This window comes from Mus pahari, chromosome 14, assembly GCF_900095145.1.
Source record: "Mus pahari chromosome 14, PAHARI_EIJ_v1.1, whole genome shotgun sequence".
NCBI classification, from domain to species: domain Eukaryota; kingdom Metazoa; phylum Chordata; class Mammalia; order Rodentia; family Muridae; genus Mus; species Mus pahari.
In genome coordinates, this window is record NC_034603.1 from 55,231,185 (window position 1) to 55,256,819 (window position 25,635).

Genomic DNA, 25,635 nt, shown 5'->3' on the forward strand with positions numbered 1-25,635 from the left:
CACAGGGAAAAACAAAATGCCATCGTCCCCAAGGAGCTCAGCATCATGCATGCGCTAGGTTAGACCAGGGTTCTAGACCCTGGAACTAAAGCAGTGAACTCAGGAGATTTCTGTTTCCCTATGACTTAGTAACTACTAGAAGTTCCAGTACTTCATAAACCAAGACGTGAGGACACTAGCCTAGTATCTCAGGGCCTAGACCCACTCCAGGACTCGGACTATCCGCCGAGAATCGCAATCTTTGCCACTTCTGTTTGGTTAGTAGTGGCGCGGATCACGGAGACCTCCAGCGTTACTGGTGACCTCCGTCCCGGTGCTGGCTCCAGACGCTTCAGTCTTGTCCCTCTACCCCTTTTACAGACTAAGAAGCCGCAGCTAGCTAATGGCAGTCAGACCCAGTTTTTCTCTCTGGGCTGAGAGACACTGGACTGGCGGCAATGCAGGTCTCGAAGGACGGCAAGGTTGATCGGTCGTCAACAATCGGAGATCGTTAAGAACTAGTCCAGACACGCAAAGGGAGCCGCCAGCGCTGCCAGTACGAGAGCACCTTCCTTCTAGGAGGGTCATTCAAGTTTTCCATTCCTGTGGCTTCAGCAGTTCCCGAACCCAGCTCTTTCGCAGACCAAAAAAAAAAAAAAAAAAAAATCCAGAAGGATTTTCTTTTCCATCGACCGGGGGATGAAACGCGAGAGTGATGGAACTGAGAGGTTGGGAAGGGACCTTCCCTTTTCCTAGCCGGCTTCCTTTCTCGCATTACTGGAGCAAACCAGAAACACCACTAGGTTAAAACGCGGAGCTACCGCGAGGTCATCTGAGAACTACCTCTAGGGCGGGGTCGTCACCGGAAGTGACTGCTACCATTCCCTGCAATGTCCCGCCCTCCAATTGCGCTACCAGTAGGCGACGGGCCGCCGTACTTCCTGTCCCCGGAGCCCTAGGCTGCGACCCCTCTTACTCATCTCCCATTGGCTGCCAGAGGGACGCGCTGTGATTTCCTATTGGTCGCGTCTGCTCTCTGGCGCCGAGCCTCCTCCCTCCAGGTACTGTCTGGTCTCCGAGGGCCGGATAGGTTACAGGCTGAGAGGGCGTCTGCCCCCTGGACCAGTGAGCAGCGTGGAGAGTGAGGGCGGCGGCTGCGTGGTGAGGCAGGGCGGGACTTCGCGTGGCTATTGGCCAGGGCGGGTAGAGGCTAGAGATACGATTGGCTGGGGACAAGGGACCGTGGTGGGGTTCGAGCTGCGCGGCCTCAGCAGCTGCGGGAGACGGAAGTGGTGAGAGCGCGGCTTTGGAGGGTCGGGCGGACGCCGCCTGGGTGAGTCACTGTACCCCGTGCACTGCCAGCCTGGGAGCCACAACGACCGAGTCCTGCCCGGCCCTCGCCGGTTCTCTTGAGTCCCGCCCTCTGTCATTTGGGGCTCCGCCTCCGAGGCCTTGGCCCCGCCCCTAAGACCTGGGCACCTGGCTCTCCTGGCTGCCTAGCCCGGTCCTCCCCCAGCCCCCACCCCAAGACCAGAGTCCCTAACTCTGAGAACCCTGGGCCTCCTAGGCCTGGTCCTTGTCGCTCCCTTCCTCTCTCTGCTTCTCAGGCCGCGTGCCAGGGAGCCGTGAGGCAGCACCTCCGGCTGGCCGCTTGCGGGCTCCCCCCGTGAGGGAGGGAAGGTTGGTAGGATCACAATGGAGGCTTTAATCGCTGTAGCCTCCTATGGGGCTCTGCTGCACACCCCTCGAGCATACCAAACATGAAGGAGTGTCAGTGAAACTCAGACCTGGCTCCCTAAGTGGGCCTAGGAGGCCTTAACTTGAAATCCTTGTTAATTCGACCCATTTGACAGATGTTGACTCCCAGGCCGGACTGGCCTAATTCTGCTCCTGTTGTGTGGCCTCCTCCCTCAAACCTTCACCTACTTGGTCTCAAGTATGCTCAGCAGGACCGGGCCAACCCTGCTGCTCTTTTATCACAGGTTGTGGTCCTCTCCCTCTTGTCCTCTGCTCTGGACTCTGCCCCTCAGTAACAGGGTCAGGTGGGTGCTACTCCTAGACTCAGAGACTGGCCGAACTGCCCTGTGGATTCATGCCCCTCCCAGGGCCAAAAGTGAGTCCCAGTTGGGCAGTCTTTGTCTCTTCAGAGTTGGCATTTCTTCTCTTCTGTAGAGAGCAGGGTTTGCTCTACTGCTGGGCGTGGGAATCAGAGCGTTTGGCTTCTGCTGAGTAAAGCTTGGATGATACATCTCCTTGCTCAGGAACTTTTGTGGTGGACTTCTCACCGGGCAGGGTCACTTGTTGCTTCTTCCATTGCCTGACTGGTGTGGTGACTTATTGAGAAGCCGGATCCTCTGTGGTGGAGGAAAATGAGTTGCAGAGAAGATTAGGGGTAGACCCATGTGACATTTGTTGATTCTCTTGTGTTCTGTCTCCTTTAGTGACGAGCAGGAGCAGGCAGCCAGGACCCTTACCAAGGTAGAATGGTGAGTAGCTCCTTTTCCCTCATACTACTGTGTGGCTCATCCTCCAGTCTGACTCGGTGAAGCTGCCCCACCTCTCTTGGTCCTGGTGCCCCTGGTTTCTCTGTTTACTTCCTAAACAGGCTCATTTGCCCTGATCCTTTTTTTTTTTTTTTTTGATGTGCATTGTTGTTTTGAGACAGGTTCTTGCTGTAAAGTCTTGGTTTGGTTAGCCTGGTACTAGACATGTAGCCCATGCCAGCCTTGAACTTGTGGCAATCCTTCTTTCTGCCTCCATCTCCTAAGTGTCAGGATTGCTGGTGAATGCAGTGTGGGGCCTTGTTCATGATAGGCAAGTGCTCTAACACTGAGAGCTACGTATCTAGCTTATGGTTTCTTAGGATTGAAAACAAAACATATCAGGCACTATATAGCACTGGGCTCAGCAAGTTGTAGTTTTTCTCGGTGTTGCCATTCTTTCTCCATACTAACAAACCGCTATAGCTCCTCTTACTTGGATTCCTGGTTAAAACTATGCATATTCTGGTTTAAGAAAACAAGTCTTTCTTATCTGAGATTCCTGAACTTCAGGGCGTGGTGGCCCAGGCTTCTAATCGCATCAGTTGGGGACAGAGAAAGGTGATTCTCAGTGACGTCAGCCAAGTCTCTGTAGTGAGTTCCAGAAAAGACTCCACGGTTTGTGTTTAAATCAGATCCCTGAACGTCCGGTGAGTCTCATGAATATGTTGGTGCTGTCCCAGGAGTGATTCCACTCAAATTGTAGGCCTTTTCCAGGTCCCAGGTGTTGCTGTCTATTAAGCCACTGCAGGTGACAGCAGACTGAATACCTGGCCAGCCTTCTGAAGGTGTCCTCAGTATCATTGGGGGTGGGTCATCTCTGTCCTGGTGGGAGAGCTAGGGCTCCAGCAGCAAAGATGAAGAAGACACGCCTGAAGCCCTTTCCAGACAGGACCCATCCTTTGTATCAGCTCCTCCCAGGGGTCACAGGTTAATGAATTCAGTCAGTGATGGATTCCCCCCTTTCCTGGACCCCTGGTTCTCTCTGTGATGTGTGCATTAGCCCAGGCTCCTTCCAGAGAGCCTACTGCTGAACCTGCTCCCTTGGACTTGATAGCCCATCCCCTATTCCGACTCGGTGGTGCCCTGAGAATGCTGTGCACTTCGCAGTGAGTCTCCTTTCATCTTAGCACTGCCACTTAGGAGAACTGCACGGTTTCTCTCTAAGCCTACAGTCTCACCCGTGAAGTGGGCTCGAGTTTTATTCTTGGAGAGTTAGGATAATGTTTGCCACTGTTGGCCATTATTATAAGTACTTAATTAAAAATTCATCCCAAGTCCTCCAAACAAAGCCCTGGTCTGTGAGGTTACCAGGCACAGGAAGTATAAGAGTTGTAGTAAGCTTTCTGTTACTTTTGGAAACACTAAGCGGCTTGCTTATCACTCACTGCTTATTCCTTGGCTCTCTACCCAACACCATTGATTGCTCTACTCCTGGGTTTTGAGTTTTGTTGTTTTCATTGTTGCTTTCTATAGCTTCGGTGGCCCATAATCCCAGTTCTTCTCTTAGACTAGAAGTTCTTCCGAAGGATTTTCTTATCTGTCGATCTGTGGGTGGGAATCAAGGGAGAGATGGAACTAAGGAGGGCTTGGGAGGATGGTAAGATACAAATTCCAAGGGTTTCCCTTACAGAAGTGTGGCATGTCCACTATGATAAGACTAACAGTCTTTTTAAGAGGACAAACAGGCTTGTGCAAACAGGGAGGCAGATGAATCGAGCGTGCTGGGCGGTGGTTTCGGAGGGAAAGAAGGAAGGCTTGGGGCTGTAAGGAATGTGGGGAGAACTCCATCTTAGGATCTGCAGCAAGCGAAGAGTGCTCTGGGAAAAGGGAAGAGGGTGTGGGAACTGTGTGACAAGCAGGGTGTAGGGTAGCACACCTGGAAAGATGGGAAATGAAAAGGTGTGGGCGGACTTGCTTCTCCTTTCTGAGCGGTCCTGGGGCGGGCCCTCGTCCCACTCAAGAATGTCCCTAGAGTTCCCTGGAGAGGTGGTGGTGGTGGTGGTGGTGGTGATGATGGTGGTTGTCTCCCCCCGCCGCCCAGGTTGCAGGGAGGGAGGAGCCAGAGTGGCGGGCGGGGCGGGAGGAGCCTCTCTGCCTCCGCCTTCGCCTCCACCTCCTCGGCTGTGTCCTGGGCGCTCCTGTCGCTGAGCTCCCCTCCCTTCTTCGCTCTTGCCGGAGGGCGGAGCCGGGCCCGCTCCATTGTGGAGAGGAGGGGAGAGGCGCGCGGGAGCAGAGGCTGGGTCCTGGCGCCAGGGCGCTCGCTTCTGGCCGCGGCTGCATCAGGCGGGCCCCGCAGCCGGGATGCAGCGGGCGCCCGGGGCTGGCGGGCAGCGCAGCGGCTCCGGGGACATGTGCGCTGGTCCAGACAGCCCGCGACCATGAGCCTGACCGCCCGCGTCTCCTGCTCCATGCTTAGCTGCTTCGTAAGTGCCAGGCCTGTCCTGCCAGGGCCTGGGGCGGGGGTGGGGGGAGCACCCAACGCATGCTGTACCCCCAGCCCCGCCCAAAGACCCCGACACGACCTTAAACCTTAAGGACAGGGGAAACGGGTTAGCTCTTTTCTCTGAATTGCTTCAGAAAAGCCGGTACTGGGGATGAAAATTCTGTGGTTCTTTCTGGCTCTGCAGCCACTGCCCTTGACTGCAGATTTCCAGGCCCCGCCCTGCAGGGGTACATCCCATTACCTCCTCTCCATCTTGGTCCCACCCGCCACATCCTTGCTTGGGGATGTAGGATGTGCCTGGTAGGCTCTGTGGGATGTTACGGGGCTGAACTAAATGAGAAGCTTAGATGTTTTGTGAGCAGTCTCTAGGTCTCCAGTCCCCTCCCCCCACATACTCCAGCGTTCACCTGACATACCAGTCTTTTCTCCTTGACTGTCCCCCAGGCAGTCTCTTTTCTCCATCTTCCCTGCCTCTGCAGGGTTCTGTATCTCTGAATCATCCCCAGTCTTCCCCTCCTCCCCCTAGCTAATGCTCCTTCCCAGCTTTCCCCATCTGTCCTCTCAGATGTCGTGCCCCCCCCTCACCCTCCCTTAGGTGTCTGCCAGGCCTCTTCTCTCCCCTGGCTGTCCTTGGGTCTTTGCTTCCTCCCTGAGCGTGGATTTCCTCTATTCTTCTCCCTTGGTGTTTGGGAGCAGAGTGACTTCAGTTAGCTATGGGTATTCCTTAGGAATTCCCCTCAGATCAGCAGGCGGGGCAGGTTGCTTGGCAGGTAGTGGGGGCTTGTCAGCCCAATGGGAAGATCAGCTCAGCTCCAAAACATTGAAGGCATTCACAAAGGCCCTCTAGAGGCATGGGACTGAATCCCCCCAACCTCCTCCTCTTTGTCTCCACCCACCAGGTTGATGCTTGAGTGGCTGGAGGGGCCTGCTTTCCTTTCTCTAGCCAGCTACCTCAGCTGGCTCCTGTGCCTCAGGTGCCTCTCCCAGCCCTGCTCCTGTCTTATTCTGATAGGAGGCTTTCTTAATGCCCTCCCTTCCTCACGGTTTTTGCAATTTTGGTTCAAAGGAGAAGTCTCTTTAAGCGGTACAGATTCTCGGTTCCTCCTTGGCTTAGCTCATGTTTCTCTGAGTACCACTTTATTCCACCCCTCCTCCAGCCAAGCCAGGTCTCCTTTCCCTCCTTAAGGAGCCAGAACCTATAAAACAAAGGAGGCACCTGTAGGTTTGTTGGTAGAGGAGCAAAGTGACTGATCCTCAGGAGACAGGTGGGGTGGGTGGCACACTCAAGGTTATGGCCTCCCTGCAGGGTGAGGAGGGCCCCCCCAGCCTGGAGTACATCCAAGCCAAGGATCTGTTCCCCCCCAAGGAACTGGTGAAGGAGGAGGAGAATCTTCAGGTAAGGAGAACAGGAGGCTCCTGGTGGGAGGGGCTTCCTGCCCAGTTTGTGTTCCGACTTTTACATCTTTAGAGGATCTACCAGAGCCCTGGCTTCCTCCTCCTGGGCCTCTGAAGGGGGTGGGCTCCTGTATTTGTCAGTCTGTGTGTTATTGGAGCCTTTGGCCTTAGGGAAGGGGAGAGGCAGTTTTCCTGGACAACAGATGACCAGTGTCCTGACTTGACTATCCTGCATCATCTCCCTTTTCCTCAGGGGCTGCTATAGAGCAGGGCTGCAGAGAGTAACAAGAGAGAGCCTGGCTTGTGGGCTGAGGGTTTCTCTGACCTTTACAGGTGCCCTTCACAGTGCTGCAGGGTGAGGGAGTGGAATTCCTGGGCCGGGCAACCGATGCCCTCATTGCCATCTCTAACTACCGGCTGCACATCAAGTTCAAAGACTCTGTCATCAACGTAAGTCCTCGTCTTGTTTTCCTCACACCAGAGGCAGAGTCCCCATCTGCTTCAAAGTGGCATTGTTCCAGGGCTTTACCAGAGTGTGTCTTCACAAATAGCTGGGATCTCCTGCCCATTGGCCTTGCTACTTCTGTACTGCCCTGGCTGGCCTGGAACTCAGAGATCCGCCTGTCTCTTTTCCTAGTGCTGGCATCAAAGGTGTGCATCACCACTACCTGGCTTCTTTATTCTTTATTCTTTTTTTTTTTAAATGTATGTGGGTACACTGTAGCTGAACAGATGGTTGTGAACCTTCATGTGGTTGTTGGAAATTGAATTTTTAGGACCTTAGGACCTCTGTTCGCTCTGGTCATCCCACTTGCTCAGTCCCTGCTCCCTCTGGCCCAAAGGTTTATTAATTATTATAAATAAGTACATGGTAGCTGTCTTCAGACACACCAGAAGAGGGCGTCAGATCTCATTATGGGTGGTTGTGAGCCACCATGTGGTGGCTGGGATTTGAACTCAGGACCTTTGGAAGAGCAGTCAGTGCTCTTACCCACTGAGCCATCTCTCCAGCCCTTGCTGCTTTATTCTTATTTTATGTTTATTTGTTAGTGTCCCTCTGTCTATGTACCATGTACATGCCTAGGCCTGAGGAGACCAGATGACTAAACTGGAGTTACAAGAGGTTGTGAACAACTGTGTGGGTGCTGGGAACTAAACCTAGACCCTCTGCAAGAGCAGCTCGTGCTCTTAACCCCTGAGCCACACTGGCATTATTTATTAGAAGAACATAGACTTTGGAGCCGGGCAGATGTGGCCCCTTTTCTTGCACTGTCACTCTGTGTCACCTTGGACAAGTGATGATGTCCTCCTTATAGAATAAAATCACCTGCCTTCAGGATTCTTATGGTATTAACTGGTGAGCTTTGGGCAGCACCCGGCCTGGTCCCCGGGCCCTAGCAGACTGTCAGCAGATGCTGACCTCCTTCCTCTCACTGGGGTGTCACCTTCTAGGCTGGGGGCACCTGGGCCTCACTCTGCTCTTCCCTGCAGGTGCCCCTCCGGATGATTGACAGTGTGGAAAGCCGTGATATGTTTCAGTTGCACATTGCCTGCAAGGACTCCAAAGTGGTGAGGTGAGCACAGTGGGCCTCGTTCATGGTCTCTGACCCTCGCCCTGTGCAGACCTCTCTGCTGCACGCTTCCCTTGGAGTAAGAGGATCAATTCCACTTTCTGTTCCCCACTGGAGGAAAAGGTGACAACTCACTTCCCCGTTCTTAGTCAGAAGGTCAATTTGCTAACCCAGTCTGTCTTGACTTGAAATAAAATGGGGATGGAGCCGTTGTGAGGACTGACCGCTTGAGGTAACGAGTAGGGGCACTGGGTTAGTCAGGCACAGTGCTCTCGCACAGCGCTCTCACTTAAGTAGTGTAAGTTTATTGAGCAGTCTGTACCACATAGTTCATGTACTGCAGATATATCCAAGAACTCACAGACAAAAATCCCTGCCTTAAGGAGCTTATATTCCAGTGGGGAGGCTCTAACAATAAGTAAGTGAAATACTTATAAGCGTAAAATTAAAAGTAAAATCAAGAAAAGTTTTTGCAGCTTCTAGCTTTAAACAGCTGACTGCAGAAAGCCATGTAGACAAAGGTGATTGGAGTCAGGCTCTGAGGAAAGTGACTGAGCAGGTATCTGAGGGAAAGGTATGCCAAAGGGCAAGGTGAGTGCAAAGGTTCTGAAGTGGGTGTGACCCGTGCCTGCAGATCAGAAGAATGGCAAAGTGCTTACATGGCTGGGAGGAGTACTTCTGAGTGCGGGGAGTGGGATGTGAGGCACGAGAACAGGGGGCAGGGCTCACAGTTGCCAGAGTTGCCGTTGACTTTGAGGGATCTGAGGAATCTCTGGAGGGTTTGAGCACAGCAGTGATGTGATGTGGTTGATGCTTTATGGGCCCATGCTGGCTGTCACCTTGGAACCAAGTAGAAGAAAATGGGGACAAAAGCCAAGGCTGAAGCTGAGTAACTGGTTAGGAAGCTGCTATGCTTAGCTCAGGTGAGAGGCCATGGCACCAGGCCTGGGGCCGGTCCATATTCTGGGTGCAGCCAGCATTTGCTATAAATTGGCTATGAGAGAGAAGGAACTGGGAGGACCGGGCAGTGCTTAGAAGGACACTCAAGCGAGAGCCTGCTGCGTGCTGAGGTCTTTGGCACATTGGGATAATCCCTTTGCTCTTTTCCTTTGTGAAAACTAAAGTCGAGTTATTAAGGCACACGTGTGCTGCCCAGAGCCACCTCCTCCGTACTCTAGGCACATTGAGAGTCAAGAGAGGAGAGACCTAGAAAGCCTTGAAAGGCTTCAAGGAAGAGGTGGGACTGAAACTGTCTTTAAAACATCAGTAGGGTGTGGCTAAGGAGGAAAAACCAAGAAAGTAAGATTGCTGGGAGCAGGATGTGTGCCTCATAGGAGGTAGTACTGGGTGGCCATGAGAATTGTCACAAGAGACAACTCTCAGGCGCCAATGTCCCCTCCCTCTCCCCAGAGTCACTTCCTTACCTCCTGCTTTGCAGTTTCCTTTCTTTGATAGCCTTTGGGGCTGTGTTTTTGACTCTTGACCCCATGGCCTGTCTTCCCTTGCCTCATCCAAGCCTGTGCTTCTTACCTGGCAGGTGCCACTTCTCTACTTTCAAGCAGTGCCAAGAGTGGCTCTCAAGGCTAAGCCGGGCCACAGCAAGACCGGCCAAGCCCGAGGATCTCTTTGCCTTTGCCTACCATGCATGGTGCCTGGGGCTGACCGAGGAGGACCAGCATACCCACCTGTGCCAGCCAGGTGAGGCCAGGCCACTTGGGGAATCTGCTTGTTAGCCCCCAGTCCTCCTCCTCCTTCACCCCTGGATGTCCGTGGTGCGGGAAGCTGACAGACTGGGGACTGTGTTGCAGGAGAGCACATCCGATGTCGACAGGAGGCAGAACTCGCAAGGATGGGGTTTGACCTGCAGAATGTCTGGAGAGTCTCGCATATCAACAGCAATTACAAGTGAGGGTGCAGGGCTTGGGTGTGAAACATAGTCCATACTCAGACTTTGTTTGAATGAAATGTAGCATGTCTAACTTCTGGGTCCACGAGGGAGGAGGGCTCAAATTGTCCCTATTGTCTCAAAGCCATCTCCTAGGAAGGGTGCTCTATATTGAGATCAGGACACCCTCCCCCATCTTTTCTCAGGCTGTGCCCTAGTTACCCCCAGAAGCTGCTGGTTCCTGTGTGGATCACAGATAAAGAGCTGGAGAACGTGGCTTCTTTCCGCTCTTGGAAACGTATCCCTGTTGTGGTGTACAGGTGAGGCAGTATGAATGGGAAATAGGAGGCAGTCAGTGGAGAGGGATGGTGCCTAGCAGGGATTATTCTAAAATAAGAACCTTTGGGGCTGGAGAGATGGTTCACTGCTTAAGAGGGCTTGCTGCTCTTGCAAAGGACCTGGGTTCAGTTCCTGGTATCGACAGCAGATCAACCATCTGTAATGCCAGGAGATCTGACCCTCCTTTGTGGCCTCCGCCAGCACACATGTGGTACACATATATATGTCTATGCAAAACACTGATGTACCAGCACACATGTGGTACACATATATATGTCTGTGCAGAACACTGATGCACATACAAGCAAATGATAGTAACACAAAAGAACCTTAGGCACGACTTTAGAGTCTTAATCTCAGATAAATCTTTAGTGAAAAGTGATTTTTAGTCTGTTGTTTTTGGTTCTGTGCGTGAGTGTGTGTGTGTGTGTGTGTGTGTGTGTGTGTAAAATACTGCATTTACTAAGAGGTTGGAAAGCTGGCCTGAGGACCAAATCAGGCTTATATACTATTGTATGGAGTAAAGGCCTCACTAGGCCTATTCACTATGGTTATTCTCTTGCCTCTGGGGTGCTGGAGTTACAGGTGTGTGCCAGTGTATTCTGTTAGCGCTATCTATTAATACATGGCAGACATTGATGGTGACTTACAAAGCTAGAAATTTGGATCATTTTCTTTTAGTGGAAAGTTGGCCAATTCCTATGTAAGAATGTCAGTAAATAAGCTGAATGTGGTGATGCACACTTTTAGTCCCAGCACTCTGAAGGCAGAAGCAGTGGGATCTCTGTGAATTTGAGGCTAGCCTGGTCTACTTAGAGTGCTCTGGGCCAGCCAGAGCTAAACAAAGGCTACCCAAACTGAGGCAGGTAGTAACCACGAGGGTTAGTATGGTTCACGCTCTTGACTCAGACTGGTCTCTTGGTATATATCGGAACAGGTACTGTACAGATCTGATGAGCCAAGGTCACAGTTGGAGTATAGGAGCCATTTCACAAAGAATGTGTGTGATAGCACTTCATAAACTATAAAGTGCTCTAGAGATGTTAAGGCTTTGGATTGCTATTTTTATGACCTGGATATGCTGGTAGCCCTTGTTGGCTCTGGAGACCTTGTTCTGGCCCCATGAGGTCTCTGCAGTTGGCTTCTGGAGGCTTGGAATACCAAGGGCTTTATGGTTTCTTCTGTTTTGTCAGACACCTGCGCAACGGGGCTGCCATTGCCCGCTGCAGCCAGCCTGAGATCAGCTGGTGGGGCTGGCGCAATGCTGATGATGAATACCTCGTCACGTCCATTGCCAAAGCCTGCGCCTTAGACCCAGGGACAAGGGCCAGCGGGGGCTCCCTCAGCACTGGGGCTAATGATGCCAGTGAGGCATGTGACACGGATTTCGGTAAGGCGTCAGTGGTGCTAGTGCCCCCAGTGATAGGCCCCTCCTATCCTCGCTGGCTCCCAGGAAGTCCCCAGTGAAACCATGGGAAAAGATGACAAAACTGCGTGGGCTCCTGCCTTTTGGGAGGTGGAGGTCTGAGCGCCCGAAGGCTAGGCCACCACAGAGCGGATGGCTGGCCCTGAGACTTGTTCCCACTCCGTATTTAGATTCTTCTCTGACTGCATGCTCTGGGGTGGAGAGCGCAGCAGCCCCGCAGAAGCTGCTGATCCTGGACGCACGGTCCTACACAGCAGCTGTGGCTAACCGGGCCAAGGGCGGAGGCTGTGAATGTGAAGGTATTGTGACTACTTAGTGTCTGCAGTCGCTCAGGGTTCTGAGGCAGCTTTGGTCAGGAGGAGATTGAGGGCAGCTTGGATATTTAAAAGAGGCAAATAAGCCTGCATGGATCCAGGGCTCTGTCACTTACGAGCCGTGGTTATGAAGTAGAAGTTCCCTCCTAAATTTTACTTTCTCATCTGTAATTGAGGATGGTTCACGCCTTGAAAGGCTGTCAGAGTAGTTAGCTCTCAGAGAAGATTGTTGGCCCAGAGCAGCCACCAGTTGTTGAGCATTTCTATTGTTATCCCTCGTGCTGCTGCCGGAGTATCCAGAGGTGAAAGGGTGATTAGGAGTCAGTGTTGCTGTCCCGGAGTGTTCTGTCCGGCCAAGGAAGCTCTCTTGTCCACTGGGGTTGTTCTTGTCCCGAGTGGCTGTTTCCGGGGCATGTCTGCATACTCCCCTTTCCTCTCCTGTCTGCAGAATACTATCCGAACTGTGAGGTCTTGTTTATGGGAATGGCCAACATCCACGCCATCCGGAATAGCTTCCAGTACCTCCGGGCTGTGTGTAGCCAGATGCCAGATCCCAGCAAGTAGGTGTTCTCTTTGATAGTCCATGCCTTCCACTGCCGTGCCTTAGCCAGTACCTCCATAGAGGGTTTGAAGGGGAGATGGGAAGATTGGGGACTTCAGTGCCTGAGCACAGCTGGGTGCAGTGCACCACATCCACTCCTTGAGTGGCACTTTGACATGGTCATAGGCCATTAGATTCTTTTTTTCTAGATCACTGTCCTACCAAAGAGAATAGAGAACTAGGAGAAACATGGCTAAGTAAGCATGTGATGCCTCCCTTCCCAGTTCCTCTTTTGATTCTGAGAAGCTCTTACCTCTCTTTGTCTCACGTCCCTCTACCTTTTAGCCAAAATATTTCTTGGCAGAAAGGCCATGAATTAAATTCTTAGTTTCAGCTCTTTTTTTTTTTTGGTTTTTTGAGACAGGGTTTCTCTGTATAGCCCTGGCTATCCTGGAACTCACTTTGTAGACCAGGCTGGCCTCGAACTCAGAAATCCGCCTGCCTCTGCCTCCTGAGTGCTGGGATTAAAGGCGTGCGCCACCACGCCTGGCTTGGTTTCAGCTCTTACCGGGGCTTTTGTCAGATAGAGCTGGCTGAGGAGGCAGAGACATGTGGTAGCCCTAGAACCCTTAGTGACTCCATTTCTTTCTGTTGTTGCACAGCTGGTTGTCGGCATTGGAGAGTACCAAATGGCTGCAGCACTTGTCGGTGATGCTAAAAGCGGCTGTGTTGGTAGCCAATACGGTAGATCGGGAAGGCCGGCCTGTGCTGGTACACTGCTCTGACGGCTGGGACCGTACACCACAGATTGTAGCCCTGGCCAAAATACTACTGGATCCATATTACAGGACTCTGGAGGTACCAAGAAGGGATTAGTTGTAAAGAACAACAGAAATGAGGGAAGACGGGTGGCGTCAGGCTCCCTCAAAGTGTCTAGGGAATGTTTCAGTAAAGGATATGGCCTTTTTGTCCTCTTCCAGGCTTAGACTTAACTTCTTTACAGCTGCCAGCTCCCACCCTTGGATGTTCTCTTGGAAAGCTGAGCTCAAACCTTTCCAGAGCTGCCTTGTGTTTAGACTGGTCTTTTTACAGGGCTTCCAAGTGTTAGTGGAGTCTGATTGGCTGGATTTTGGGCACAAGTTTGGAGATCGCTGTGGCCATCAGGAAAATGCAGAAGACCAAAATGAACAGTGTCCTGTGTTCCTCCAGTGGCTTGATTCCGTGCATCAGCTGCTTAAGCAGTTCCCCTGCCTGTTTGAGTTCAATGAAGCATTTCTGGTAAGTCCTAAAGCCTGTGGCCAGGGTTGGAGGATGGTGTCCTGAAGGCCTCAGGTTCACGCTGGTCTGGGCTTCCTAGGTAAAACTGGTGCAGCACACATACTCCTGTCTCTACGGCACATTCCTGGCCAACAACCCCTGCGAGCGAGAGAAGCGCAACATCTATAAACGAACATGCTCTGTGTGGGCACTCCTGCGAGCTGGCAACAAGAACTTTCATAACTTCCTCTATACACCTGGTTCAGACATGGTAAGGCTGAGCCCTTTTTCTGCTGGAAATCCTATAGGGAGAGGAGGCTAAGCCAGTGAAAAGAATGTCTAGCCGAATGTTCAAGGAAAGAAATGAACCAAGGCCTCCCCTAAAATAATAACATCTGGGTGCTTCCCTAGGTCCTGCATCCTGTGTGTCATGTCCGGGCCCTGCACCTCTGGACAGCTGTTTATCTGCCTGCATCATCTCCATGCACCCTTGGAGAGGAAAATATGGATCTTTACCTTTCCCCAGTGGCTCAGAGCCAGGAATTTTCTGGTCGTTCTCTGGACAGGTGAGAAAAAAAAAAAACCTTGTTTTCCCCCTCTCCACAAGGAAAGCAATAATTGCTTCCTATTCTATTTCACCTCAAGATTATTTACCTGTGTGTTTACATTTATTTATTGGTGTATGTGGTGTGTGTGTGCTTGCGTGCTTGCACAGGCCACAGTGTACATGTAGAGCTCAGGGAAACTGCCAGGAGTTGGTTCTCTCTTTCCACCCAGTGTGGGGTTTGGGGATTGAACTCTGGTCCTTAGGCTTGGAGACAAGCACCTTTTCCCACTGAGCGATCTCACTGGCCCTTATTCTGTTTTAATGGCTTTTTAGAAACAACTTCTTGATCACTTAAGGGAGGAGCTAGCCCCGGGGCTAGACTGGAATGCACTGTTTTCAAGGTTTCACTAAGTTGTCTTTGGTGCTGCTGTCACTGCGCGTGACACACAACAAAGGAGGGGAGGACTGTAGAGAAAGGGCTATTCACAAGCTCTGTGGGATGCTGGGGATTTGGTCACACAGTTTAGGAAATCATTCTCGGGAACCACCTTGGCTCTATCCAGCAGTAACTTCTAGAAGCAGTTCACTCTCAAAGGAGCCATTCCCAGCAGGGGATAGACTTTTCTCTATCAGTAAAGGCCAAATCTAAAGTAGGCTGTCAAATTTGCTTCTGGCTGAATATTTGGGGGAAGAGATTTGGTGAATTGAATTACACCAGTAATCCATGTTGCTTTTTTAAAAATAAAGTCAAGTGCGCCAGGCAGTGGTGGCGCACGCCTTTAATCCCAGCACTTGGTAGGCAGAGGCAGGCAGATTTCTGAGTTTGAGGCCAGCCTGGTCTACAGAGTGAGTTCCAGGACAGCCAGGGCTGCACAGAGAAACCCTGTCTCGAAAAAACAAAAATCAAAAATAAAAACAAAATAAAATCCAGTGTTTTAAAAGAAAAGGCAATCTTCCTCCTGGTTCTTTTCCTCACAGATGTTTACTGTTAACACTGGTAGGTGTGTATCCAGATATTTATCTCTCTAGAAGCATCACGAGTACCTCAAGCCCTCAGGTGCAGCTGCTCCTGCCCTTATGGCACCTATGATTTTAAAAACAACTCCCCAGTGTTTTGCATACGGCTCTGCAAGTTCTCATTTTGTGTCAGGCTATCATTCCGTAACAACACATATAAAGATAATGTGTTGATTTTATTTCCTTCTTTATGTATATTTTATAGTGCCTGAAATCAAACTTTGTGTATACAAGGCAAATGTCCCACACTCAGTACATTCCTAGCCCTTCTTCATTGTCTCTTATGGCTACAGGATATTCACAGGTTAAGTGTCATTTGGGTTCCTTTCTGCCTGTTTTGATAATTTCAAGATTGTTGCAGAGAATATTTTAGTGAGCATCTGCATGTGAGTAAGCTATGGTAAAATCTCCATACTGTTTGCTATCTAAGCCAATGTAAGTGCACGGTTCCACTTGGGGCTGTAGAATGTGTGCTATTTATTATATTGTGCTTGCGTTTCTACCAGAATTTTTAATTTCTGAAAACAAAAGCGTTCCGTTCAAAGGATGTGTAGTATATTTTATTTGAGACAGTCTCACTATGTCACTGCTCATTGTGACTGGCCTTAAACTCATGAGCCTTCTGAATCAGTCTTCTAAATACTGCAATTATAGGCATGCTTCAAATTACATATAGTGCAAATTTTGATACTTGATTATTAGCTGAAGTTTTTGAAGTTAAAGTAAAATCTACTGACTGAATATTATAAAGTATAACGGAGGACTCATCCATCTGAAAAATTTGATTTTAGGCTCTTTTGAGCCAAGGTCATTGTCATGGGATAGATCTCAGGGGGTTTCCTTTTCTTTAAACTATAAAGAATCTTTTAAAGGATCGTTTGGGGCTGATTTATATAGGACATTGTTTTTGAAGGACCAGTATAGGAACCATAGCTGTTTCTGTGTCCCAGATGGGGTTTGGTTTTGAGACAAGGTCTTCTGTGTAGCTGACGCTGACCCAGAACTCCTGATGCTTTTGCTTTAGGCTCCCAAGTGCCAGGATTACAGGTGTGTGCCACCACACTGGGCCCTAAGAAGCATTTGAGCAAATATTTAAGTGGATAAATAAATACTTGGAATTAAGGGAATTAATGAGTGTATTATAGGTTTTATGGGAGAAAGGACCAAACAAACAGATATATGAAAAATAGGTTTTTTGTTTTTGTTTTTGTTTTTGTTTTTTGAGACAGTGTTTCTCTGTATAGCCCTAGCTGTCCTGGAACTCACTCTGTAGATCAGGCTGGCCTCGAACTCAGAAATCCGCCTGCCCCTGCCTCCCGAGTACTGGGATTAAATGAGCCACCACTGCCTGGCAAAAGAAAGTTTTGAAGAAAACGAAACAAGCAAAAATAACTCCAGAGCTAGTAGAGGGTGAGAGGGATTTGTTCTGAGAGACAGGGCCTCACTACAGTGTAGTCCTGGCTGGCCTAGAACTCACAGGTCTGTCTGCCTCTGCCTTGTCTTCTCAGCTTTTCCTTAGCTACTGATGGTATGAATATTCTGGATTTTAAACTTTAAGATGTGTGAGCCTGTCTTTGACTCTGAAGAGACTTTGGATCTTCTGCATTCTGCACTTTTAGTCAGATTAATGTCAAAACACATCAAAAGGGAATAGGAAGAAACAAGTTATTGCAGGCTGTAGACAATATAGTGCAGAGCTTACTTTGTGTGTGTGTGTGTGCATTTTTTTAAGATTTATTTTTATTTTATATGTATGGATGTTTTGACTACATGTATGTCCATGTGTCACATATGTGTCTGGTGCTAAGGGAGATCAGAAGAAGGTATCAAATCTGGGAACCAAACTGAAGTCTTTTGTAAGAGTAGCAAGTGTTCATAACCACTGAATCATTGCTACAACTGCATTTTGATTCAGTTGTCAGTAGTAAGATAGCATAGGAAGTGATTATGGCCTACTAGTAATGGAAATCTGGGGAATTTGCCACTGAGCTGGGTAGAGGCACAGGGACTAGCCACCTCTGCTAGTGTGTAATTTATTTATAAAATGTTCCTGGAAAAGAGGAATATATTCAGAAGTATAGTAGAGACATTTTCAGTAGACTCTGGGGTTGGCTGAAAGTTGGAGACTAAAAGTGCAGAATGCAGAAGATCCAAAGTCTCTTCAGAGTCAAAGACAGGCTCACACGTCTTAAGTTTAAAATCCAGAATATTCATACCCATCAGTAGCCAAGGAGAAGTTGAGAAGATAAGCCAGTTTGCAGAGAAAGAAGAGATACTGGGAAGATGGGATTGAAGTGTCAGTTGATAGCAGAGGAGAGGTGTAGCACCAGGCAGTCCAAATGGAAAAGGTTGGATCTAGAGGACTCACTCTCAGTGCTTTCTATGTAGCCTTCCCTGGCCATGTGGGTTGGCTTAGCCCACTTCTTCTAAAGTCCTCCAGCATTGTTGTCTCTTCCATCCTTATTGGTTAAATCTTTGGTGCACATAGGAATCAGCTATGAAGGTTGACACACTGTTACTGTTTGAATTTCAAAAGGTGCATGGGAGTCACACTTTTCTATATAGTTGAAAGTTTCTATAATAAAAATAAAGCAAGAGAAGACAAAGTTGTAACTTTTTAAAAGTATGCGGAGCTGGACTAGGGGTGTAGGTCAGTCAGTACTGATCATATGCATGAAACTGGGTTCAATCACTAGCTCTGCCAAGAGAAACATGGTGGACAGAGGGACTACAGTTATTCAGGCCTTCCCCTTAACCATTCTCAGTTAGCAGGGTTTGGATGGACCTTGGAAGCCAAGTCTGCTGTCTGCCAGCTGTTGAGCTCTGCTGACCTGGTCTATTCAGTTGGCATTCTGCCAGTGCAAACCTGACATGGTCTTAAAGCTTATTCCTTCATTCCTTATATCACTGGCCTGCTTCTGTGTTGGGTGTTGGGTATTCAAATGAGACGTAGGCCTGACCTCGAGGCACTTTGGTAGAGGGGGAGAAACAAATAAATAGCACCATACTTTGGTAGGGATTATTTGTTCAACCCTCACTACGGCTTTAAGTTTCTTCCACAAATGAGGAAAACAAGTCTTGGAGAGTTAAGTTGGAAAGGAAAGTTCCAAAGCTGAGGTTTCCGACCTGACTGTGAGCTGGAGCTCTAGTTTGGTGTAAAATGCCAAACGCAGAGACTCGTGCCTTGTGCTTGTAACCCTGGCTCCGGGAAGACAAAGACAGGAGAACCCTGAGGCTGGCTGGCCGACCAGACTAGCCAAGTTGGCAAGCTTCGGGTTCAGTGAGAGATCTTGTTTCAAATAAGTTGGAAAACTCCCAGTGTCAACATATGCACATGTGTTCGCCTGCACACACACAAAATTGATCACAAAAGTAAAAGCAAATATAAAGATATTATATGTACTAGAATAAATGACAAAAGTGGGGGCTGGAGAGTTGACTCAACAGTTAAGAGCACTGACTGCTCTTCCAAAGGTCCTGAGTTCAATTCTCAGCAACCACACGGTGGCTCACAACCATCTGTAATGGTTTCTGATACTCTGTTCAGGTGTGTCTAAAGACAGCTACAGTGTACTCACATATATAAAATAAATAAATATTTTTTTTTAAAAAAATAAATAATTACAGTAAGTACTTAGAGTAAGCTGTGTTGTAACTTGGTGTGTGGAGGACTTTCTGTGAGGGCTGAGTAAAGTCACCTGAGAAGAAGCCAGTGAAGTGTCTCTTATTTCCTGGACAATTCCCCTAGGTTTTTATTGCTCTAAAGATTTTGTACTGCAGTAAAAATTAAGACAACCATTCGTGAAAATGCTTGCCATCCATTTGGTGACTAGGAGTGCTTAAGTTTTTTGAGTGATGTCTACTAGAAGTTTCCATGGGGTTCTGAGAGATGGAGGAACACACTGCTACTAAGTCTAAAAATATGTATATTGAGAAGTTATGCCTTCTTGATAAGTTTGTGACTGATAAGTTTGTGGTTTTCTGTCTAACCTTCTGACATCTCTATGAGGTATAACATTAACATTTGTAGAGGTGATAACAAAATACCTGAGAGGTTAAATAATGCATTTTCTGGTAATTAATCACTATGAAGGCCAAAAACCTGTAGTCTTTGACTGTGACAGAAAGTGGTCTGAGGTTCAGGTGTGGCTCTGGCTACAGTAGTGGATTTAGGATCCTCAGTAGGCTTAGGGGTGTAGCTTAGTGATAGAGCATGTGTTTTGTATACACAAGCCCCAGATTCAGTATCCAGCACAGATTTTACATAGGGAGGTGCACCAGCATTGCAGGCACTTGAAGCCATCAAAGTGTTTGGGATGGGCCTGGGAGATTTTATAGGTTGACAACTTATAGGAACTGGGGACAGCTAAGCATTCTGGAAGATGAGTATGTCTTATCCTTTGTGCAAAGTAGACTCCCGGTGAACTTCAGTTATTTGTAATATTAGATGTCTTACCAACATCAATTTTGATACTGCGTTGATGACCTAAATGTGTACCTTGGAAATTGTTCCCTTTTCCTGACCTGGAGGCTCTCTGTCTGTCATTCCAGGTTACCTAAAACCAGATCCATGGATGATCTTCTCTCTGCCTGTGATACGAGCAGCCCCCTCACTCGTACTTCCAGTGACCCTAACCTGAATAACCACTGTCAGGAGGTCAGAGGCAGCCTGGAGCCCTGGCACAGCAGTCCTGAAGGAGCAGAGACAGTCATAGACTCTGGAGTTGGAAGCCCACAGCTGACTGTGGGAGACATGGGCCTTCCTCCTCCTCTGCCCAGTAGCCAGAAAGAATATTTGAGCAATAAACCTTTCAAGGGTCATAAAAGTTGTTCTCTTAGTTATAAGTTGCTTAATACTTCTGTGTCCTGGGAAATGAAGAGCAACACCTCTGAGATCAAGGTCCTGGAAGAAACTGAAGCGCTGGCCCCGGACCCTCCAGCCCAAGAGGAGCAGGGTAGGACATCTGATGGCTTAGGGAAGCCACCTGAACAGTTTCTAGAGAAGGAAGCTGTCAGCTCGCTCTCCAGTAAGTGTGGTGGAGCCTGTGATTTTCCTGAGCCTCCCCAGGACCCTGTAACAGGTACTCCCCAACAGCCCCATCTAGACTCCATGCGGGCCTCGCCCTCAATGTTCACCCCAGATCACAGCCAGGACAACCTTTGCAACCCACCAAGTGTGGACAGCCAAACTCCTCCAGAGCCAAACACTGACCTCCTCAGCCAAGACCCCCCTGGGTCTACGTCAAGTATCTCCCACCAGGAACAGCCTAGCTCTGTGCCGGATCTGATCTACAAGAAGGAGGATGCTGGCAAGAGAGGAAGTAAGAATGGGCAGCTGTTGGAAAATCCTCGCTTTGGGAAAATGCCATTGGAGTTGGCCCGAAAGCCAATTTCTCAAAGCCAGATCAGTGAGTTCTCATTTTTAGGGTCGAACTGGGACAGCTTCCAAGGGATGATGACTTCATTCCCAAGTGGAGAGACCACTCCTCGGCGCCTGCTTGCTTATGGCTGTTGTAGCAAGAGGCCAAGCAATAAGCATATTCGAGCTGCAGGGCCCTGCCTTGGGGGCCAGTGGGCTCAGAGAGAAGGGATGAAATCTCCTGTCTGTTCTAGTCATTCCAATGGACACTGTACAGGCCCAGGAGGGAAGAACAACCGGATGTGGTTTTCCAGTCATCCAAAGCAAGTCTCCAGCACAAAGCCTTCTCTTCTGAGCTGCCCTTCCCCGGTGCCTCCTCTCTACCTGGATGATGATGGACTCCCCTTTCCCACGGATGTGATCCAACATAGGTTACGGCAGATCGAAGCAGGGTACAGGCAAGAGGTAGAACAGCTACGTCGACAGGTTCGAGAGCTTCAGATGAGGCTAGACATTCGTCATTGCTGTGCCCCTCCAGTAGAACCCCCCATGGACTATGAGGATGATTTTGTAAGTATTCACCAATGCCCACCTGTCTGTTAGCACTTGTTGAGTACTTTCTGTGTGCCACTGAGTTAGGTGCCCCCATCATAATGAAAGACGAGTAACCATAGTGATTTTTCTGAGTGTTGGGATCAGGCAGGCAAGTAGAAGGCTCTCCTGAGAAGATAATGCTTAAGCTAAATGCTGAAGATGGTGTGATATTTGTCCAGGTAGACAGTAAGAAGGAAATAGCACTTTCAGAAGCATGGAGGCTGTAGGTGCTCCAGTGACATTGCTTAACAAAGGGGTGGGGTGTGTGTGGGCGTGAGTGTGTATACACGGTGTATACATGGCGTGTACATTTGTGCTGGGATTGTAAGGGAGACGGGTAGTATAAACGAGAGGTAGCCATGGAGAGCCGATCAGCTTGATGATTCAAGTGAGACCCAGATTAGGTGGCCGGCTAGGAGTATTTATTTATTCAAGACAGGCTTCCTTTGTGTAGTGTTATCTGTCCTATAACTCTCTGTACACCAGGCTGGTCGCAATCTCACAGAGATCTATCTGCATGCCTCTGCCTCCCAAGTGTTGGGATTAAAGGTGTTTGTCCCTATTCCTGGCTTGGTTGAGACGTTTTAAAACAATCCAGGTGAGGGATAATGAGGGCCATCTAGGCTTTACTGTCCTAGCTGTTTTCGATTCTGGCATTGCAATCTTCAGGGAGCGTCTAGACGCCATCTTGCCCCTTGCTGTCTGCATAGATACTTCCCTTCCACCCATTCAAATACTCTCATTGCCTGCTGATAGAAGAGACAGGACTAACAGCTTCATAGTATTTAGGTGATGCTTTAAATATCCAACCAAATTTTGTAAAGGCTAGATGGTAAACGTTTTTAGGTTGTGTGGGCTGGACTGCCTGTAAGACAACTATTGTGTGACCCTTGTGACACAAAAGCAGCCGTAGAGAATATATAAATGAATGACTATGGCCATGTTCCAGTAAAACTTGATTTTAGGAAAACAGGGTAGATTTGGCTTCTGGGTCATAGTTTGCCAACATTTATCTAGAATGTAACAAGAAATACAGTAACGGCAAGTAATGTGGGGAGTAATGTGGGTGTCTTTGCCTACACTGCAGACGTGTTTAAAGGAGTCGGATGGCAGTGACACTGAAGACTTTAGCTCTGATCACAGTGAAGACTGCCTTTCAGAAGCAAGCTGGGAACCCGTTGATAAGAAGGAGACTGAGGTATGTATGTGTAGGCAGATGTGTAGTGGGTACTTCATGCAAGCCAGTGGGTTATATCTCTCAGAGATGAATGATGTACTGTGGCCTGAACTCTCCCCCAGATGAATACCATCCTTGTAGGCAAGTAGTGGCCAATCATAAAATCCATCCTTGTTATTTCCCTTTGGGCTACTTTCCGGATTGTAGTGTTGTTCTCCTCTTTGGACATGGACCTAGACTTTTCCTTTGTGCCTTCCTGTAGGTGACTCGCTGGGTTCCAGACCATATGGCATCACACTGCTATAACTGTGACTGTGAATTCTGGTTGGCCAAGCGAAGACATCATTGCAGGTAAGACAAGTTTTTTTTTTGTTTTGTTGCATATCTCGTTGTTACTCATAATGTGTAAGGTTCTTGTATAGAGCTAAATTAATTTGAAAATGGAGCTATCTTAGTAGTATTTTTGTTTACATCCAACGTTTTTTATTCCTGGATACCCTTTTAGACTGTTACTCATTCTCAGAACATGAGAATGACGCTCTTCTCCCTCTCTGACGCTCTTCTCCCTCTCTGTACTCTGGCAGAAACTGTGGGAACGTGTTTTGTGCTGGATGCTGCTACCTTAAGCTGCCCATTCCTGATCAGCAACTCTACGACCCAGTTCTGGTCTGTAACTCATGTTACGAACACATTCAAGTATCTCGTGCCAGGGAACTCATGAGCCAACATCTGAAGAAACCCATTGCTACGGCTTCCAGTTGAATGCCAGAGGAGATGATCTGTCCATTTTGAGCAGGTTTGAGGGGAGGATCTGCTTCAGGTGTGGCCTGGAAGGTCCCTTGGTATGGCTCATCAACACAGCTCAAAGATACCGTCCTGAGAAATCCTCCTTGGTACCATGTGACCGGAGCAGAGGAATTTGAATTTGGCAGGAGATTTTTCTACTGGAGAGACCCTCACTTTGGGGTGATGGTCCTGATCTAGACCCAGAGTCTGGAAGCTTCACACTGAGTTGGTGACTCCAGCTTCTATCTCCTGGAGGTCCCAAGATGATGATTCATAAATACTGCCTGGTGCACAGTGCCCAAACAGCAATAGAAAGGCATACTTCTAACCAAGCTCCAAGTGATAGTGAGACCCATCTCTCCTCTACCTTGAAAAGAGCAGATCATAGTATATGAGATAGGAATTCCCATCCTATTTGAGTTGAACTCTCTTCTGTACCTCTGTGCTCTGTGTCTGTGCATGAAGGCTCAGTCTTTAGAGGCACTCCCTCTAGTTGATTAGCACTGTCTTCTGTGGAGTTTGGCTCAAAGACTGGTTTGGCAAACAGAGGTTTGGATGCATTTTTCATCAGGCTCATCGGCTAGCATCAGTGACTACTCAGTTTCAGAGGGACAGCTTTGAGGATTAAGACACTTGGAAACAGAAGAACTCTGGTAATGCTTAGTTTTGTGAGAATCAGTTATTCTGAGCTGTGAAGGCAGTTGTCACTGTTATGCAGTGGCTGCTTTTGAGGTACGCACTGTGAAGAAGGAGAAGGGAAAAGCAAGATTATCCTTGTGAAATTCTGCTGATTGTGCCCTACCCTTTGCACCTGACTTTTCCTAGTTGTCCTGGTGCTAAAATGGAAGCTACACCTTGATCCTCTCCTGGCATGAAAATAAAGGATTTTGTTGTTCCACTGCCCACTTCCCCCATGTTGTCTTTCCCTTGGCCGCTGCCTCCTCTGGGTCACACTGCTTCTTATCCTGAACACTTGACACCTTGAGGGTAGAATATAGCATTTGGTTTTTACCTCCTAGCATATGCTACTTGGTATGTGAGGGTTTCAGTACAAATGCTGCTGTCTATTTCTGTGCACTTAACAATGGAACCCAAACAGAAGGAAGAAAGCCTTGATACCAAAATTGGGAGTGAGGATGTGTCCATTTGGACCAAACACTTTGTTTTGTTTTATTTAGATTTTGTTTCTCATCTTACTATGTACCAGTGGCACTTAACCAAAAGATACAGTAATATAGCCATGTACTGTGGTTGGGACAGGTACAGTCTCCTTGGCTTATAGGACTTCTAGATACATCTTCCTTAATGCATTAATGTGATGCTCACTCTGTTAAAACTGCAGCTGTTGTCTTTCTCAACTGCTAGTGTCATGTTGCTTTCTAGAAAACATTTTTTTTTTCATTCCAGACTAACCAGAACCTGCATTTAGAATAGGAATCCTTTCTCCGACCTTTTCTTCAGTTCCACAGTGAAGCATCTGTGCTCCTTTTATACTTGCCATGGATGTAACCTAAAAATTTTGGCATATTTAGGTCAGCCTAGCACTTTTTTTTCATTTTAATGGAACTGAATAATGGAGTTTTTTTTGTGTCTGAGAAATTCCTAAGATCAATGAGTGACAAACTATTTGTCTCTGATACATAAAATTATTTTAAGCATTTTCTCAATCATTAAATGTTACTGCCAGTCATGAATGGCTTTTTAATTACCAGTTTTCATTGCACTTCACTCTGTTTTCAGGGGGATTGGGGACATTCGGGGAGACTGTATCTGTCTACTTTGTGTGACTGTTTTGAGGGACTGTCCCATCAGTGAACAGATTGCATGGCCTTGGAGAGAGACTCTGGGCTTCTGGCTCAGATGTGTGCATCCTTTCAGAGCTGTTGTGGGTGTAAGTGACATGATGTGGCCAAAAATCCAAACTGTGCAGTTGCGTTGTGACAAACATGCAATGTGCTGTAAAAACTCAATACAGTTCAAATAAAATCTCTATATTAGTGCTGCTTTGTTGGGTCTTTTTATTTCTTAGTGGTATTGGGATTGAATCTAGCTTAATGGATAAAGCATTCAGCCACTGAACTAGATTCCTAGCCTTGTTGTACACCGAGTACTGGGGAGCTAATGGCAGGAGGATTAAGGCAAGTTTAAGGTCCAGGCTGGGCTTTATAGCAAAACCAAACCAAACTAGTATTCATTGGCAGGCCCTCTTGTATTTTGGGTTTGTTGAGTCCCCCTTCAAGTGAGGTTCATTTTTCTTCTCTGGGAGATCATAGCTGGTCAATAAACACATACCTATCTACTTTAGTCCCTTCTGCTAGGTACCGCGGGCCTCAACTATTTTGAATTCAAGGTTGTTTGTTGTTTTTAAAGGTGTAACTATGCTTCTATATACAAAATGAATGAGTTCATGCACTACAGTTACTGTACCTACCCCCCCAGCCCCCAACCCCTGTCATTTTTAT

At 48.3% G+C, this 25,635-nt stretch overlaps 1 protein-coding gene across 4 annotated transcripts; it reads left to right on the forward strand.

Moving 5' to 3' along the window:
- The first annotated feature begins 1,227 nt into the window (after positions 1–1,227).
- Mtmr4 (myotubularin related protein 4) lies at positions 1,228–25,177 on the forward strand. Of its 4 annotated transcripts, none has more exons than XM_021211628.2 (19): positions 1,228–1,312; positions 2,421–2,465; positions 6,272–6,361; positions 6,694–6,810; positions 7,852–7,934; positions 9,469–9,629; positions 9,740–9,836; positions 10,023–10,136; positions 11,349–11,545; positions 11,752–11,880; positions 12,344–12,455; positions 13,099–13,294; positions 13,529–13,714; positions 13,794–13,964; positions 14,105–14,259; positions 19,809–21,186; positions 22,298–22,408; positions 22,650–22,738; positions 22,972–25,177. In XM_021211628.2, the coding sequence occupies exons 2-19, from the start codon at positions 2,463–2,465 to the stop codon at positions 23,147–23,149; spliced, it is 3,567 nt and encodes a 1,188-aa protein (XP_021067287.1). In that variant the 5' UTR covers positions 1,228–1,312; positions 2,421–2,462; the 3' UTR covers positions 23,150–25,177. The 4 variants fall into 4 exon arrangements, with proteins under 4 accessions (XP_021067287.1, XP_029401776.1, XP_021067288.1 ...); XM_029545916.1 differs by lacking the exon at positions 1,228–1,312 and adding an exon at positions 1,336–2,021 and having other exon boundaries at positions 22,972–25,170; XM_021211629.2 differs by lacking the exon at positions 1,228–1,312 and adding an exon at positions 2,032–2,092 and having other exon boundaries at positions 22,972–25,170.
- Positions 25,178–25,635: the final 458 nt, after the last annotated feature.

Coding starts and splice junctions, on each gene's coding strand:
- Mtmr4 (XM_021211627.2), top strand. CDS start 4,901: ATGAGCCTGACCGCCCGCGTCTCCTGCTCCATGCTTAGCTGCTTC. Junction 4,946..6,271: donor GCTCCATGCTTAGCTGCTTC/GTAAGTGCCAGG, acceptor GCCTCCCTGCAG/GGTGAGGAGGGCCCCCCCAG. Junction 11,546..11,751: donor GGCATGTGACACGGATTTCG/GTAAGGCGTCAG, acceptor CTCCGTATTTAG/ATTCTTCTCTGACTGCATGC.